Source organism: Pimephales promelas, chromosome 4 (assembly GCF_988280905.1).
Source record: "Pimephales promelas chromosome 4, fPimPro1.hap1.1, whole genome shotgun sequence".
In the NCBI taxonomy this organism is placed as follows: domain Eukaryota; kingdom Metazoa; phylum Chordata; class Actinopteri; order Cypriniformes; family Leuciscidae; genus Pimephales; species Pimephales promelas.
The window spans coordinates 3032321-3049123 of NC_142772.1; the positions used below are offsets into that span (position 1 = coordinate 3032321).

General features: G+C 41.1%; 1 protein-coding gene across 1 annotated transcript in view; it reads right to left on the reverse strand.

The window, feature by feature from the left end:
- Positions 1–380: 380 nt before the first annotated feature.
- The window catches only part of sftpbb (surfactant protein Bb), a 70123-nt gene continuing 53700 nt past the window's right edge, over positions 381–16803 (reverse strand). The window contains exons 8-10 of the mRNA XM_039662517.2: positions 1045–1178; positions 815–892; positions 381–718 (exon numbers count right to left, since the gene is read on the reverse strand). Coding sequence (XP_039518451.1) covers positions 689–718; positions 815–892; positions 1045–1178 — 242 coding nt within the window. The 3' untranslated portion in view covers positions 381–688. The remainder of the gene's footprint in view (positions 719–814; positions 893–1044; positions 1179–16803) is intronic.

The following is a 16803-nucleotide window of genomic DNA, read 5'->3' on the forward strand; positions in this document are numbered from 1 at the left end:
GAGTTTTACAACCAATTTTCTGATATTTAGAAGAATATCAGTAACCAGACAGTTTCTGGTCTCATTGACTACCATAGTATATATTTTTTCCAACTATGGTAGTCAATGAGACCAGAAACTTACTGATATTCTTCTAAATATCAGAAAATTGGTTGAATGGATTTGAAAACGGTAAAACTCGACTGTTTAACTCTGGGGGAGTTGTAAAATGAGCCTATTTCCAAAAAAAAAGTGGAGTATCCCTTTAAAAGTTATTTTAAATTGCCTAAAGTTGACTTTTTTTTAAGTGCTTTCCACTGAAGTAACTGCTTACAATGCCTTGAAATACAAATGAGTTTATTTCTTGCGTCTTCTCAACACAAAAATGAGGATGCAAAGGCTTCATGTAATGTTACACACTTTATTGGCTAAGTTCACTAGTTTGTAATTGCATGTCTACCCAGTGTGGTTTGCATTATGGAACTACAGATACAACACATAAATGATTATTTTAACTAACTAGAAATTAAGAAAGGTTACATTTAAAAAAAAAAATAATGGTAATTTGAAGCAGATTTAACAGTCAATGCCTGAACTCAAATTTATGTATGTCTCAAATCTTGTTTGATTTTGTGTGTAAAGGAAGTGGATTCAAAAAGCTTGGTCGAGTGTTCAAAAGAAAGCTGGAATCTTATTCGATTGATCACTTTCACTTGTGTCCCGTGCAAAGGTAATCTTCCTGTTGACGAAACACACACACACACACATAAAAAGACGTCAGAGTTTCTCCAGTCCGTTCAACAATTAAGTATTGTAAAACTTGAACGGTTCTTACCTGACACTCGCTGATGAATGGCTTTTTCCCGTCACTCTTCAGGAGCCGGTGGCCATGAAGCTTCACAAACCCTTCACACTAGAACAAGGAGAAGCAATCCAAAGAGTCAATTGCTTTTTCTGTAATATGTGTCGCCCTTGTACAGGTAGTCTTTGAGTGTGTACGTCACTACTTTACACAGATTTTGTCAAAGGATTGTTATGATGTATGTGTGTGTGTGTGTTTATTACTTGAGGAATAGCATTAGGGTGAAGGTGGCAGATCTTCTGGAGCAGGTCAGAGGTCTGGATCTCCGTCGCGTTGTGACCCAGATGAAACCGGGAGAGGGCCGCTAGTATCTTACAGGAATCGCAGTCTGTGGACACTGGAGAGGATGTGCATCGTTCATATAAGGCTTGATCACAGTCATTTACAAATGGCAAGAACCATGTCTGAATATCACGACTTTAAAGCAACACCAAGTAACTTTTCCTCTGCGGTCGCCCTACAGGTTGGAAGCGGAATTGTCCATTAACGCCGTCATAATTAATTTAGCCTAGCGCACGCTAGCTGTTTATCCGGAATTAACGAGTATTGGAGTATGTTGCATGATTTCATGAAAGTGTGATGTAAAACGAAGAAAAACTAAATAATGACTGTTGTAACGCTTGACGTAAAGCAAGTCAAATTTGTAGTTTTCTTCAGTCTCATTAGAACTACAGAAACGCGACCCGATCTGGCAATCTTACATAGCGTGGTTATAGCAGATATAGGATCCAAAAGTGCCTTTCATTTAGGAAACATTATTTTAAGGTAAAAAAAAATCTTACTTAGTGTTGCTTTAAGGACCACCTAGTCACACAAAAGATATAAATAAAGGTCAGGCTACTATTGGATGTGATGAGTGATCAACCTGGTCTTGAGAAACAACTATTTTATGAGGTGTTGGTTTTGATTTGTATGATGTGAGGATTCAGTGGATATTCAGATTGTGAACAGCTGATTTGCCTCAAAAACAGATTCCCTACATATGTATAGTGCTTACAAATGTATTAGATGTAGGATATGGGGATACTTAATTTTTCACCCAAAAAAAAAAACCGTAAGGGGTAACACTGTCGTTTTTTTTTTCGGGTCGAAATTTTGAGTTTCGATATCTCAGCACTGGAAGGGTCTAGAGCCTCCATTGTTGCACTCAGGTCTATGTCTCATGGCCCTCTATCAGAATCCAGAGTTTTGAGAAGATTGGAGATACTAAATTTTTCGCCCAAAAAAAAAAAAAAAACGTAAGGGGTAACACTGTCTTTTTTTTTTCGGGTCGAAATTTTGAGTTTTGATATCTCAGCACTGGAAGGGTCTAGAGCCTCCATTGTTGCACTCAGGTGTAAGTCTCAGTGCCCTCTATCAGAATCCAGAGTTTTGAGAAGATTGGGGATACTTAATTTTTCGCCCCAAAAAAAAACGTAAGGGGTAACACTGTCGGGTTTTTTTTTCGGGTCGAAATATTGAGTTTCGATATCTCAGCTCTGGAAGGGGCTAGAGCCTCCATTTTTGCACTCAGGTGTAAGTCTCAGTGCCCTCTATCAGAATCCACAGTTTCGAGAAGATTGGGGATACTTAATTTTTCGCCCAAAAAAAAAAAAACCGTAAGGGGTAACACTGTCGTTTTTTTTCGGGTCGAAATTTTGAGTTTCGATATCTCAGCTCTGGAAGGGTCTAGAGCCTCCGTTTTTGCACTCAGGTGTAAGTCACAGTGCCCTCTATCAGAATCCAGAGTTTCGAGAAGATTGGGGATACTTAATTTTTCGCCCAAAAAAAAAAAAACGTAAGGGGTAACACTGTCGTTTTTTTTTCGGGTCGAAAGTTAGAGTTTCGATATCTCAGCTCTGGAAGGGTCTAGAGCCTCCATTTTTGCACTCAGGTGTAAGTCTCTGTGCCCTCTATCAGAATCCAGAGTTTCGAGAAGATTGGGGATACTAAATTTTTCGCCCCCCAAAAAAAAAACGTAAGGGGTAACACTGTCGTTTTTTTTTCGGGTCGAAATTTTGAGTTTCGATATCTCAGCTCTGGAAGGGTCTAGAGCCTCCATTTTTGCACTCAGGTGTAAGTCTCAGTGCCCTCTATCAGAATCCAGAGTTTCGAGAAGATTGGGGATACTAAATTTTTCGCCCAAAAAAAAAAAACGTAAGGGGTAACACTGTCGTTTTTTTTTCGGGTCGAAATTTTGAGTTTCGATATCTCAGCACTGGAAGGGTCTAGAGCCTCCATTTTTGCACTCAGGTGTAAGTCTCAGTGCCCTCTATCAGAATCCAGAGTTTCGAGAAGATTGGGGATACTTAATTTTTCGCCCAAAAAAAAACAAAAACGTAAGGGGTAACACTGTCGTTTTTTTTTCGGGTCGAAATTTTGAGTTTCGATATCTCAGCTCTGGAAGGGTCTAAAACCTCCATTTTTGCACTCAGGTGTAAGTCTCAGTGCCCTCTATCAGAATCCAGAGTTTCGAGAAGATTGGGGATACTTAATTTTTCGCCCAAAAAAAAAAAAAACGTAAGGGGTAACACTGTCTTTTTTTTTTCGGGTCGAAATTTTGAGTTTCGATATCTCAGCTCTGGAAGGGTCTAAAACCTCCATTTTTGCACTCAGGTGTAAGTCTCAGTGCCCTCTATCAGAATCCAGAGTTTCGAGAAGATTGGGGATACTTAATTTTTCGCCCAAAAAAAACAAAACGTAAGGGGTAACACTGTCGTTTTTTTTCGGGTCGAAATTTTGAGTTTCGATATCTCAGCTCTGGAAGGGTCTAGAGCCTCCATTTTTGCACTCAGGTGTAAGTCTCAGTGCCCTCTATCAGAATCCAGAGTTTCGAGAAGATTGGGGATACTAAATTTTTCGCCCAAAAAAAAAAAACGTAAGGGGTAACACTGTCGTTTTTTTTCGGGTCAAAATTTTGAGTTTCGATATCTCAGCTCTGGAAGGGTCTAGAGCCTCCATTTTTGCACTCAGGTGTAAGTCTCAGTGCCCTCTATCAGAATCCAGAGTTTCGAGAAGATTGGGGATACTTAATTTTTCGCCCAAAAAAAACAAAACGTAAGGGGTAACACTGTCGTTTTTTTCGGGTCGAAATTTTGAGTTTCGATATCTCAGCTCTGGAAGGGTCTAGAGCCTCCATTTTTGCACTCAGGTGTAAGTCTCAGTGCCCTCTATCAGAATCCAGAGTTTCGAGAAGATTGGGGATACTAAATTTTTCGCCCAAAAAAAAAAAACGTAAGGGGTAACACTGTCGTTTTTTTTTCGGGTCAAAATTTTGAGTTTCGATATCTCAGCTCTGGAAGGGTCTAGAGCCTCCATTTTTGCACTCAGGTGTAAGTCTCAGTGCCCTCTATCAGAATCCAGAGTTTCGAGAAGATTGGGGATACTTAATTTTTCGGCCAAAAAAAAAAACGTAAGGGGTAACACTGTCGTTTTTTTTTCGGGTCGAAATTTTGAGTTTCGATATCTCAGCTCTGGAAGGGTCTAGAGCCTCCGTTTTTGCACTCAGGTGTAAGTCTCAGTGCCCTCTATCAGAATCCAGAGTTTCGAGAAGATTGGGGATACTTAATTTTTCGCCCAAAAAAAAAAACGTAAGGGGTAACACTGTCGTTTTTTTTTCGGGTCGAAATTTAGAGTTTCGATATCTCAGCTCTGGAAGGGTCTAGAGCCTCCATTTTTGCACTCAGGTGTAAGTCTCAGTGCCCTCTATCAGAATCCAGAGTTTCGAGAAAATTGGGGATACTAAATTTTTCGCCCAAAAAAAAAAACGTAAGGGGTAACACTGTCGTTTTTTTTTTCGGGTCGAAATTTTGAGTTTCGATATCTCAGCTCTGGAAGGGTCTAGAGCCTCCGATTTTGCACTCAGGTGTAAGTCTCAGTGCCCTCTATCAGAATCCAGAGTTTCGAGAAGATTGGGGATACTTAATTTTTCGCCCAAAAAAAAAAACGTAAGGGGTAACACTGTCGTTTTTTTTTCGGGTCGAAATTTAGAGTTTCGATATCTCAGCTCTGGAAGGGTCTAGAGCCTCCATTTTTGCACTCAGGTGTAAGTCTCAGTGCCCTCTATCAGAATCCAGAGTTTCGAGAAGATTGGGGATACTAAATTTTTCGCCCAAAAAAAAAACCGTAAGGGGTAACACTGTCGTTTTTTTTTTCGGGTCGAAATTTTGAGTTTCGATATCTCAGCTCTGGAAGGGGCTAGAGCCTCCATTTTTGCACTCAGGTGTAAGTCTCAGTGCCCTCTATCAGAATCCAGAGTTTCGAGAAGATTGGGGATACTAAATTTTTCGCCCAAAAAAAAAAAACGTAAGGGGTAACACTGTCGTTTTTTTTTCGGGTCGAAATTTTGAGTTTCGATATCTCAGCTCTGGAAGGGTCTAGAGCCTCCATTTTTGCACTCAGGTGTAAGTCTCATGGCCCTCTTTCAGAATCCAGAGTTTTGAGAAGATTGGGGATACTTAATTTTTCGCCCCAACACTGTCGTTTTTTTTTCGGGTCGAAATTTTGAGTTTCGATATCTCAGCACTGGAAGGGTCTAGAGCCTCCATTTTTGCACTCAGGTGTAAGTCTCAGTGCCCTCTATCAGAATCCAGAGTTTCGAGAAGATTGGGGATACTTAATTTTTCGCCCCAAAAAAAAAAAACGTAAGGGGTAGCACTGTCGTTTTTTTTTCGGGTCGAAATTTTGAGTTTCGATATCTCAGCTCTGGAAGGGTCTAAAACCTCCATTTTTGCACTCAGGTGTAAGTCTCCGTGCCCTCTATCAGAATCCAGAGTTTCGAGAAGATTGGGGATACTAAATTTTTCGCCCAAAAAAAAAAAACGTAAGGGGTAACACTGTCGTTTTTTTTTCGGGTCGAAATTTTGAGTTTCGATATCTCAGCTCTGGAAGGGTCTAGAGCCTCCATTTTTGCACTCAGGTGTAAGTCTCAGTGCCCTCTATCAGAATCCAGAGTTTCGAGAAGATTGGGGATACTTAATTTTTCGCCCAAAAAAAAAAAAAGTAAGGGGTAACACTGTCGTTTTTTTTTCGGGTCGAAATTTTGAGTTTCGATATCTCAGCTCTGGAAGGGTCTAGAGCCTCCATTTTTGCACTCAGGTGTAAGTCTCAGTGCCCTCTATCAGAATCCAGAGTTTCGAGAAGATTGGGGATACTTAATTTTTCGCCCAAAAAAAAAAAGCCTAAGGGGTAACACTGTCGTTTTTTTTTCGGGTCGAAATTTTGAGTTTCGATATCTCAGCTCTGGAAGGGTCTAGAGCCTCCATTTTTGCACTCAGGTGTAAGTCTCCGTGCCCTCTATCAGAATCCAGAGTTTCGAGAAGATTGGGGATACTAAATTTTTCGCCCAAAAAAAAAAAACGTAAGGGGTAACACTGTCGTTTTTTTTTCGGGTCGAAATTTTGAGTTTCGATATCTCAGCTCTGGAAGGGTCTAGAGCCTCCATTTTTGCACTCAGGTGTAAGTCTCAGTGCCCTCTATCAGAATCCAGAGTTTCGAGAAGATTGGGGATACTTAATTTTTCGCCCAAAAAAAAAACCGTAAGGGGTAACACTGTCGTTTTTTTTTCGGGTCGAAATTTTGAGTTTCGATATCTCAGCTCTGGAAGGGTCTAGAGCCTCCATTTTTGCACTCAGGTGTAAGTCTCAGTGCCCTCTATCAGAATCCAGAGTTTCGAGAAGATTGGGGATACTAAATTTTTCGCCCAAAAAAAAAAGCGTAAGGGGTAACACTGTCGTTTTTTTTTTTTCGGGTCGAAATTTTGAGTTTCGATATCTCAGCTCTGGAAGGGTCTAGAGCCTCCATTTTTGCACTCAGGTGTAAGTCTCCGTGCCCTCTATCAGAATCCAGAGTTTCGAGAAGATTGGGGATACTAAATTTTTCGCCCAAAAAAAAAAAGCGTAAGGGGTAACACTGTCGTTTTTTTTTCGGGTCGAAATTTTGAGTTTCGATATCTCAGCTCTGGAAGGGTCTAGAGCCTCCATTTTTGCACTCAGGTGTAAGTCTCAGTGCCCTCTATCAGAATCCAGAGTTTCGAGAAGATTGGGGATACTAAATTTTTCGCCCAAAAAAAAAAAACGTAAGGGGTAACACTGTCGTTTTTTTTTCGGGTCGAAATTTTGAGTTTCGATATCTCAGCTCTGGAAGGGTCTAGAGCCTCCATTTTTGCACTCAGGTGTAAGTCTCAGTGCCCTCTATCAGAATCCAGAGTTTCGAGAAGATTGGGGATACTTAATTTTTCGCCCAAAAAAAAAAAACGTAAGGGGTAACACTGTCGTTTTTTTTTCGGGTCGAAATTTTGAGTTTCGATATCTCAGCTCTGGAAGGGTCTAGAGCCTCCATTTTTGCACTCAGGTGTAAGTCTCAGTGCCCTCTATCAGAATCCAGAGTTTCGAGAAGATTGGGGATACTAAATTTTTCGCCCAAAAAAAAAAGCGTAAGGGGTAACACTGTCGTTTTTTTTTTTTCGGGTCGAAATTTTGAGTTTCGATATCTCAGCTCTGGAAGGGTCTAGAGCCTCCATTTTTGCACTCAGGTGTAAGTCTCCGTGCCCTCTATCAGAATCCAGAGTTTCGAGAAGATTGGGGATACTAAATTTTTCGCCCAAAAAAAAAAACGTAAGGGGTAACACTGTCGTTTTTTTTTCGGGTCGAAATTTTGAGTTTCGATATCTCAGCTCTGGAAGGGTCTAGAGCCTCCATTTTTGCACTCAGGTGTAAGTTTCAGTGCCCTCTATCAGAATCCAGAGTTTCGAGAAGATTGGGGATACTTAATTTTTCGCCCAAAAAAAAAAAACGTAAGGGGTAACACTGTCGTTTTTTTTTCGGGTCGAAATTTTGAGTTTCGATGTCTCAGCTCTGGAAGGGTCTAGAGCCTCCATTTTTGCACTCAGGTGTAAGTCTCAGTGCCCTCTATCAGAATCCAGAGTTTCGAGAAGATTGGGGATACTAAATTTTTCGCCCAAAAAAAAAAAAGCGTAAGGGGTAACACTGTCGTTTTTTTTTTTTTCGGGTCGAAATTTTGAGTTTCGATATCTCAGCTCTGGAAGGGTGTAGAGCCTCCATTTTTGCACTCAGGTGTAAGTCTCAGTGCCCTCTATCAGAATCCAGAGTTTCGAGAAGATTGGGGATACTAAATTTTTCGCCCAAAAAAAAAAAACGTAAGGGGTAACACTGTCGTTTTTTTTTCGGGTCGAAATTTTGAGTTTCGATATCTCAGCTCTGGAAGGGTCTAGAGCCTCCATTTTTGCACTCAGGTGTAAGTCTCAGTGCCCTCTATCAGAATCCAGAGTTTCGAGAAGATTGGGGATACTTAATTTTTCGCCCAAAAAAAAAAACGTAAGGGGTAACACTGTCGTTTTTTTTTCGGGTCGAAATTTTGAGTTTCGATATCTCAGCTCTGGAAGGGTCTAGAGCCTCCATTTTTGCACTCAGGTGTAAGTCTCAGTGCCCTCTATCAGAATCCAGAGTTTCGAGAAGATTGGGGATACTTAATTTTTCGCCCAAAAAAAAAAAACGTAAGGGGTAACACTGTCGTTTTTTTTTCGGGTCGAAATTTTGAGTTTCGATATCTCAGCTCTGGAAGGGTCTAGAGCCTCCATTTTTGCACTCAGGTGTAAGTCTCAGTGCCCTCTATCAGAATCCAGAGTTTCGAGAAGATTGGGGATACTAAATTTTTCGCCCAAAAAAAAAGCGTAAGGGGTAACACTGTCGTTTTTTTTTTTTCGGGTCGAAATTTTGAGTTTCGATATCTCAGCTCTGGAAGGGTCTAGAGCCTCCATTTTTGCACTCAGGTGTAAGTCTCCGTGCCCTCTATCAGAATCCAGAGTTTCGAGAAGATTGGGGATACTAAATTTTTCGCCCAAAAAAAAAAACGTAAGGGGTAACACTGTCGTTTTTTTTTCGGGTCGAAATTTTGAGTTTCGATATCTCAGCTCTGGAAGGGTCTAGAGCCTCCATTTTTGCACTCAGGTGTAAGTTTCAGTGCCCTCTATCAGAATCCAGAGTTTCGAGAAGATTGGGGATACTTAATTTTTCGCCCAAAAAAAAAAAACGTAAGGGGTAACACTGTCGTTTTTTTTTCGGGTCGAAATTTTGAGTTTCGATGTCTCAGCTCTGGAAGGGTCTAGAGCCTCCATTTTTGCACTCAGGTGTAAGTCTCAGTGCCCTCTATCAGAATCCAGAGTTTCGAGAAGATTGGGGATACTAAATTTTTCGCCCAAAAAAAAAAAGCGTAAGGGGTAACACTGTCGTTTTTTTTTTTTTCGGGTCGAAATTTTGAGTTTCGATATCTCAGCTCTGGAAGGGTGTAGAGCCTCCATTTTTGCACTCAGGTGTAAGTCTCAGTGCCCTCTATCAGAATCCAGAGTTTCGAGAAGATTGGGGATACTTAATTTTTCGGCCAAAAAAAAAAACGTAAGGGGTAACACTGTCGTTTTTTTTTCGGGTCGAAATTTTGAGTTTCGATATCTCAGCTCTGGAAGGGTCTAGAGCCTCCATTTTTGCACTCAGGTGTAAGTCTCCGTGCCCTCTATCAGAATCCAGAGTTTCGAGAAGATTGGGGATACTAAATTTTTCGCCCCAAAAAAAAAAACGTAAGGGGTAACACTGTCGTTTTTTTTTCGGGTCGAAATTTTGAGTTTCGATATCTCAGCTCTGGAAGGGTCTAGAGCCTCCATTTTTGCACTCAGGTGTAAGTCTCAGTGCCCTCTATCAGAATCCAGAGTTTCGAGAAGATTGGGGATACTTAATTTTTCGCCCAAAAAAAAAAAACGTAAGGGGTAACACTGTCGTTTTTTTTTCGGGTCGAAATTTTGAGTTTCGATGTCTCAGCTCTGGAAGGGTCTAGAGCCTCCATTTTTGCACTCAGGTGTAAGTCTCAGTGCCCTCTATCAGAATCCAGAGTTTCGAGAAGATTGGGGATACTAAATTTTTCGCCCAAAAAAAAAAAAGCGTAAGGGGTAACACTGTCGTTTTTTTTTTTTCGGGTCGAAATTTTGAGTTTCGATATCTCAGCTCTGGAAGGGTGTAGAGCCTCCATTTTTGCACTCAGGTGTAAGTCTCAGTGCCCTCTATCAGAATCCAGAGTTTCGAGAAGATTGGGGATACTTAATTTTTCGGCCAAAAAAAAAAACGTAAGGGGTAACACTGTCGTTTTTTTTTCGGGTCGAAATTTTGAGTTTCGATATCTCAGCTCTGGAAGGGTCTAGAGCCTCCGTTTTTGCACTCAGGTGTAAGTCTCAGTGCCCTCTATCAGAATCCAGAGTTTCGAGAAGATTGGGGATACTTAATTTTTCGCCCAAAAAAAAAAACGTAAGGGGTAACACTGTCGTTTTTTTTTCGGGTCGAAATTTAGAGTTTCGATATCTCAGCTCTGGAAGGGTCTAGAGCCTCCATTTTTGCACTCAGGTGTAAGTCTCAGTGCCCTCTATCAGAATCCAGAGTTTCGAGAAGATTGGGGATACTTAATTTTTCGCCCAAAAAAAAAAACGTAAGGGGTAACACTGTCGTTTTTTTTTCGGGTCGAAATTTAGAGTTTCGATATCTCAGCTCTGGAAGGGTCTAGAGCCTCCATTTTTGCACTCAGGTGTAAGTCTCAGTGCCCTCTATCAGAATCCAGAGTTTCGAGAAGATTGGGGATACTAAATTTTTCGCCCAAAAAAAAAAACGTAAGGGGTAACACTGTCGTTTTTTTTTTCGGGTCGAAATTTTGAGTTTCGATATCTCAGCTCTGGAAGGGGCTAGAGCCTCCATTTTTGCACTCAGGTGTAAGTCTCAGTGCCCTCTATCAGAATCCAGAGTTTCGAGAAGATTGGGGATACTAAATTTTTCGCCCAAAAAAAAAAAACGTAAGGGGTAACACTGTCGTTTTTTTTTCGGGTCGAAATTTTGAGTTTCGATATCTCAGCTCTGGAAGGGTCTAGAGCCTCCATTTTTGCACTCAGGTGTAAGTCTCATGGCCCTCTTTCAGAATCCAGAGTTTTGAGAAGATTGGGGATACTTAATTTTTCGCCCCAACACTGTCGTTTTTTTTTTCTGGTCGAAATTTTGAGTTTCGATATCTCAGCACTGGAAGGGTCTAGAGCCTCCATTTTTGCACTCAGGTGTAAGTCTCTGTGCCCTCTATCAGAATCCAGAGTTTCGAGAAGATTGGGGATACTAAATTTTTCGCCCAAAAAAAAAAAACGTAAGGGGTAACACTGTCGTTTTTTTTTCGGGTCGAAATTTTGAGTTTCGATATCTCAGCTCTGGAAGGGTCTAAAACCTCCATTTTTGCACTCAGGTGTAAGTCTCCGTGCCCTCTATCAGAATCCAGAGTTTCGAGAAGATTGGGGATACTAAATTTTTCGCCCAAAAAAAAAAAACGTAAGGGGTAACACTGTCGTTTTTTTTTCGGGTCGAAATTTTGAGTTTCGATATCTCAGCTCTGGAAGGGTCTAGAGCCTCCGATTTTGCACTCAGGTGTAAGTCTCAGTGCCCTCTATCAGAATCCAGAGTTTCGAGAAGATTGGGGATACTTAATTTTTCGCCCAAAAAAAAAAACGTAAGGGGTAACACTGTCGTTTTTTTTTCGGGTCGAAATTTAGAGTTTCGATATCTCAGCTCTGGAAGGGTCTAGAGCCTCCATTTTTGCACTCAGGTGTAAGTCTCAGTGCCCTCTATCAGAATCCAGAGTTTCGAGAAGATTGGGGATACTAAATTTTTCGCCCAAAAAAAAAACCGTAAGGGGTAACACTGTCGTTTTTTTTTTCGGGTCGAAATTTTGAGTTTCGATATCTCAGCTCTGGAAGGGGCTAGAGCCTCCATTTTTGCACTCAGGTGTAAGTCTCAGTGCCCTCTATCAGAATCCAGAGTTTCGAGAAGATTGGGGATACTAAATTTTTCGCCCAAAAAAAAAAAACGTAAGGGGTAACACTGTCGTTTTTTTTTCGGGTCGAAATTTTGAGTTTCGATATCTCAGCTCTGGAAGGGTCTAGAGCCTCCATTTTTGCACTCAGGTGTAAGTCTCATGGCCCTCTTTCAGAATCCAGAGTTTTGAGAAGATTGGGGATACTTAATTTTTCGCCCCAACACTGTCGTTTTTTTTTCGGGTCGAAATTTTGAGTTTCGATATCTCAGCACTGGAAGGGTCTAGAGCCTCCATTTTTGCACTCAGGTGTAAGTCTCAGTGCCCTCTATCAGAATCCAGAGTTTCGAGAAGATTGGGGATACTTAATTTTTCGCCCCAAAAAAAAAAAACGTAAGGGGTAGCACTGTCGTTTTTTTTTCGGGTCGAAATTTTGAGTTTCGATATCTCAGCTCTGGAAGGGTCTAAAACCTCCATTTTTGCACTCAGGTGTAAGTCTCCGTGCCCTCTATCAGAATCCAGAGTTTCGAGAAGATTGGGGATACTAAATTTTTCGCCCAAAAAAAAAAACGTAAGGGGTAACACTGTCGTTTTTTTTTCGGGTCGAAATTTTGAGTTTCGATATCTCAGCTCTGGAAGGGTCTAGAGCCTCCATTTTTGCACTCAGGTGTAAGTCTCAGTGCCCTCTATCAGAATCCAGAGTTTCGAGAAGATTGGGGATACTTAATTTTTCGCCCAAAAAAAAAAAAAGTAAGGGGTAACACTGTCGTTTTTTTTTCGGGTCGAAATTTTGAGTTTCGATATCTCAGCTCTGGAAGGGTCTAGAGCCTCCATTTTTGCACTCAGGTGTAAGTCTCAGTGCCCTCTATCAGAATCCAGAGTTTCGAGAAGATTGGGGATACTTAATTTTTCGCCCAAAAAAAAAAAGCCTAAGGGGTAACACTGTCGTTTTTTTTTCGGGTCGAAATTTTGAGTTTCGATATCTCAGCTCTGGAAGGGTCTAGAGCCTCCATTTTTGCACTCAGGTGTAAGTCTCCGTGCCCTCTATCAGAATCCAGAGTTTCGAGAAGATTGGGGATACTAAATTTTTCGCCCAAAAAAAAAAACGTAAGGGGTAACACTGTCGTTTTTTTTTCGGGTCGAAATTTTGAGTTTCGATATCTCAGCTCTGGAAGGGTCTAGAGCCTCCATTTTTGCACTCAGGTGTAAGTCTCAGTGCCCTCTATCAGAATCCAGAGTTTCGAGAAGATTGGGGATACTTAATTTTTCGCCCAAAAAAAAAACCGTAAGGGGTAACACTGTCGTTTTTTTTTCGGGTCGAAATTTTGAGTTTCGATATCTCAGCTCTGGAAGGGTCTAGAGCCTCCATTTTTGCACTCAGGTGTAAGTCTCAGTGCCCTCTATCAGAATCCAGAGTTTCGAGAAGATTGGGGATACTAAATTTTTCGCCCAAAAAAAAAAGCGTAAGGGGTAACACTGTCGTTTTTTTTTTTTCGGGTCGAAATTTTGAGTTTCGATATCTCAGCTCTGGAAGGGTCTAGAGCCTCCATTTTTGCACTCAGGTGTAAGTCTCCGTGCCCTCTATCAGAATCCAGAGTTTCGAGAAGATTGGGGATACTAAATTTTTCGCCCAAAAAAAAAAAGCGTAAGGGGTAACACTGTCGTTTTTTTTTCGGGTCGAAATTTTGAGTTTCGATATCTCAGCTCTGGAAGGGTCTAGAGCCTCCATTTTTGCACTCAGGTGTAAGTCTCAGTGCCCTCTATCAGAATCCAGAGTTTCGAGAAGATTGGGGATACTAAATTTTTCGCCCAAAAAAAAAAAACGTAAGGGGTAACACTGTCGTTTTTTTTTCGGGTCGAAATTTTGAGTTTCGATATCTCAGCTCTGGAAGGGTCTAGAGCCTCCATTTTTGCACTCAGGTGTAAGTCTCAGTGCCCTCTATCAGAATCCAGAGTTTCGAGAAGATTGGGGATACTTAATTTTTCGCCCAAAAAAAAAAAACGTAAGGGGTAACACTGTCGTTTTTTTTTCGGGTCGAAATTTTGAGTTTCGATATCTCAGCTCTGGAAGGGTCTAGAGCCTCCATTTTTGCACTCAGGTGTAAGTCTCAGTGCCCTCTATCAGAATCCAGAGTTTCGAGAAGATTGGGGATACTAAATTTTTCGCCCAAAAAAAAAAGCGTAAGGGGTAACACTGTCGTTTTTTTTTTTTTCGGGTCGAAATTTTGAGTTTCGATATCTCAGCTCTGGAAGGGTCTAGAGCCTCCATTTTTGCACTCAGGTGTAAGTCTCCGTGCCCTCTATCAGAATCCAGAGTTTCGAGAAGATTGGGGATACTAAATTTTTCGCCCAAAAAAAAAAAACGTAAGGGGTAACACTGTCGTTTTTTTTTCGGGTCGAAATTTTGAGTTTCGATATCTCAGCTCTGGAAGGGTCTAGAGCCTCCATTTTTGCACTCAGGTGTAAGTTTCAGTGCCCTCTATCAGAATCCAGAGTTTCGAGAAGATTGGGGATACTTAATTTTTCGCCCAAAAAAAAAAAACGTAAGGGGTAACACTGTCGTTTTTTTTTCGGGTCGAAATTTTGAGTTTCGATGTCTCAGCTCTGGAAGGGTCTAGAGCCTCCATTTTTGCACTCAGGTGTAAGTCTCAGTGCCCTCTATCAGAATCCAGAGTTTCGAGAAGATTGGGGATACTAAATTTTTCGCCCAAAAAAAAAAAAGCGTAAGGGGTAACACTGTCGTTTTTTTTTTTTCGGGTCGAAATTTTGAGTTTCGATATCTCAGCTCTGGAAGGGTGTAGAGCCTCCATTTTTGCACTCAGGTGTAAGTCTCAGTGCCCTCTATCAGAATCCAGAGTTTCGAGAAGATTGGGGATACTAAATTTTTCGCCCAAAAAAAAAAAACGTAAGGGGTAACACTGTCGTTTTTTTTTCGGGTCGAAATTTTGAGTTTCGATATCTCAGCTCTGGAAGGGTCTAGAGCCTCCATTTTTGCACTCAGGTGTAAGTCTCAGTGCCCTCTATCAGAATCCAGAGTTTCGAGAAGATTGGGGATACTTAATTTTTCGCCCAAAAAAAAAAACGTAAGGGGTAACACTGTCGTTTTTTTTTCGGGTCGAAATTTTGAGTTTCGATATCTCAGCTCTGGAAGGGTCTAGAGCCTCCATTTTTGCACTCAGGTGTAAGTCTCAGTGCCCTCTATCAGAATCCAGAGTTTCGAGAAGATTGGGGATACTTAATTTTTCGCCCAAAAAAAAAAAACGTAAGGGGTAACACTGTCGTTTTTTTTTCGGGTCGAAATTTTGAGTTTCGATATCTCAGCTCTGGAAGGGTCTAGAGCCTCCATTTTTGCACTCAGGTGTAAGTCTCAGTGCCCTCTATCAGAATCCAGAGTTTCGAGAAGATTGGGGATACTAAATTTTTCGCCCAAAAAAAAAAGCGTAAGGGGTAACACTGTCGTTTTTTTTTTTTCGGGTCGAAATTTTGAGTTTCGATATCTCAGCTCTGGAAGGGTCTAGAGCCTCCATTTTTGCACTCAGGTGTAAGTCTCCGTGCCCTCTATCAGAATCCAGAGTTTCGAGAAGATTGGGGATACTAAATTTTTCGCCCAAAAAAAAAAAACGTAAGGGGTAACACTGTCGTTTTTTTTTCGGGTCGAAATTTTGAGTTTCGATATCTCAGCTCTGGAAGGGTCTAGAGCCTCCATTTTTGCACTCAGGTGTAAGTTTCAGTGCCCTCTATCAGAATCCAGAGTTTCGAGAAGATTGGGGATACTTAATTTTTCGCCCAAAAAAAAAAAACGTAAGGGGTAACACTGTCGTTTTTTTTTCGGGTCGAAATTTTGAGTTTCGATGTCTCAGCTCTGGAAGGGTCTAGAGCCTCCATTTTTGCACTCAGGTGTAAGTCTCAGTGCCCTCTATCAGAATCCAGAGTTTCGAGAAGATTGGGGATACTAAATTTTTCGCCCAAAAAAAAAAAGCGTAAGGGGTAACACTGTCGTTTTTTTTTTTTCGGGTCGAAATTTTGAGTTTCGATATCTCAGCTCTGGAAGGGTGTAGAGCCTCCATTTTTGCACTCAGGTGTAAGTCTCAGTGCCCTCTATCAGAATCCAGAGTTTCGAGAAGATTGGGGATACTTAATTTTTCGGCCAAAAAAAAAAACGTAAGGGGTAACACTGTCGTTTTTTTTTCGGGTCGAAATTTTGAGTTTCGATATCTCAGCTCTGGAAGGGTCTAGAGCCTCCATTTTTGCACTCAGGTGTAAGTCTCCGTGCCCTCTATCAGAATCCAGAGTTTCGAGAAGATTGGGGATACTAAATTTTTCGCCCCAAAAAAAAAAACGTAAGGGGTAACACTGTCGTTTTTTTTTCGGGTCGAAATTTTGAGTTTCGATATCTCAGCTCTGGAAGGGTCTAGAGCCTCCATTTTTGCACTCAGGTGTAAGTCTCAGTGCCCTCTATCAGAATCCAGAGTTTCGAGAAGATTGGGGATACTTAATTTTTCGCCCAAAAAAAAAAAACGTAAGGGGTAACACTGTCGTTTTTTTTTCGGGTCGAAATTTTGAGTTTCGATGTCTCAGCTCTGGAAGGGTCTAGAGCCTCCATTTTTGCACTCAGGTGTAAGTCTCAGTGCCCTCTATCAGAATCCAGAGTTTCGAGAAGATTGGGGATACTAAATTTTTCGCCCAAAAAAAAAAAAGCGTAAGGGGTAACACTGTCGTTTTTTTTTTTTCGGGTCGAAATTTTGAGTTTCGATATCTCAGCTCTGGAAGGGTGTAGAGCCTCCATTTTTGCACTCAGGTGTAAGTCTCAGTGCCCTCTATCAGAATCCAGAGTTTCGAGAAGATTGGGGATACTTAATTTTTCGGCCAAAAAAAAAAACGTAAGGGGTAACACTGTCGTTTTTTTTTCGGGTCGAAATTTTGAGTTTCGATATCTCAGCTCTGGAAGGGTCTAGAGCCTCCGTTTTTGCACTCAGGTGTAAGTCTCAGTGCCCTCTATCAGAATCCAGAGTTTCGAGAAGATTGGGGATACTTAATTTTTCGCCCAAAAAAAAAAACGTAAGGGGTAACACTGTCGTTTTTTTTTCGGGTCGAAATTTAGAGTTTCGATATCTCAGCTCTGGAAGGGTCTAGAGCCTCCA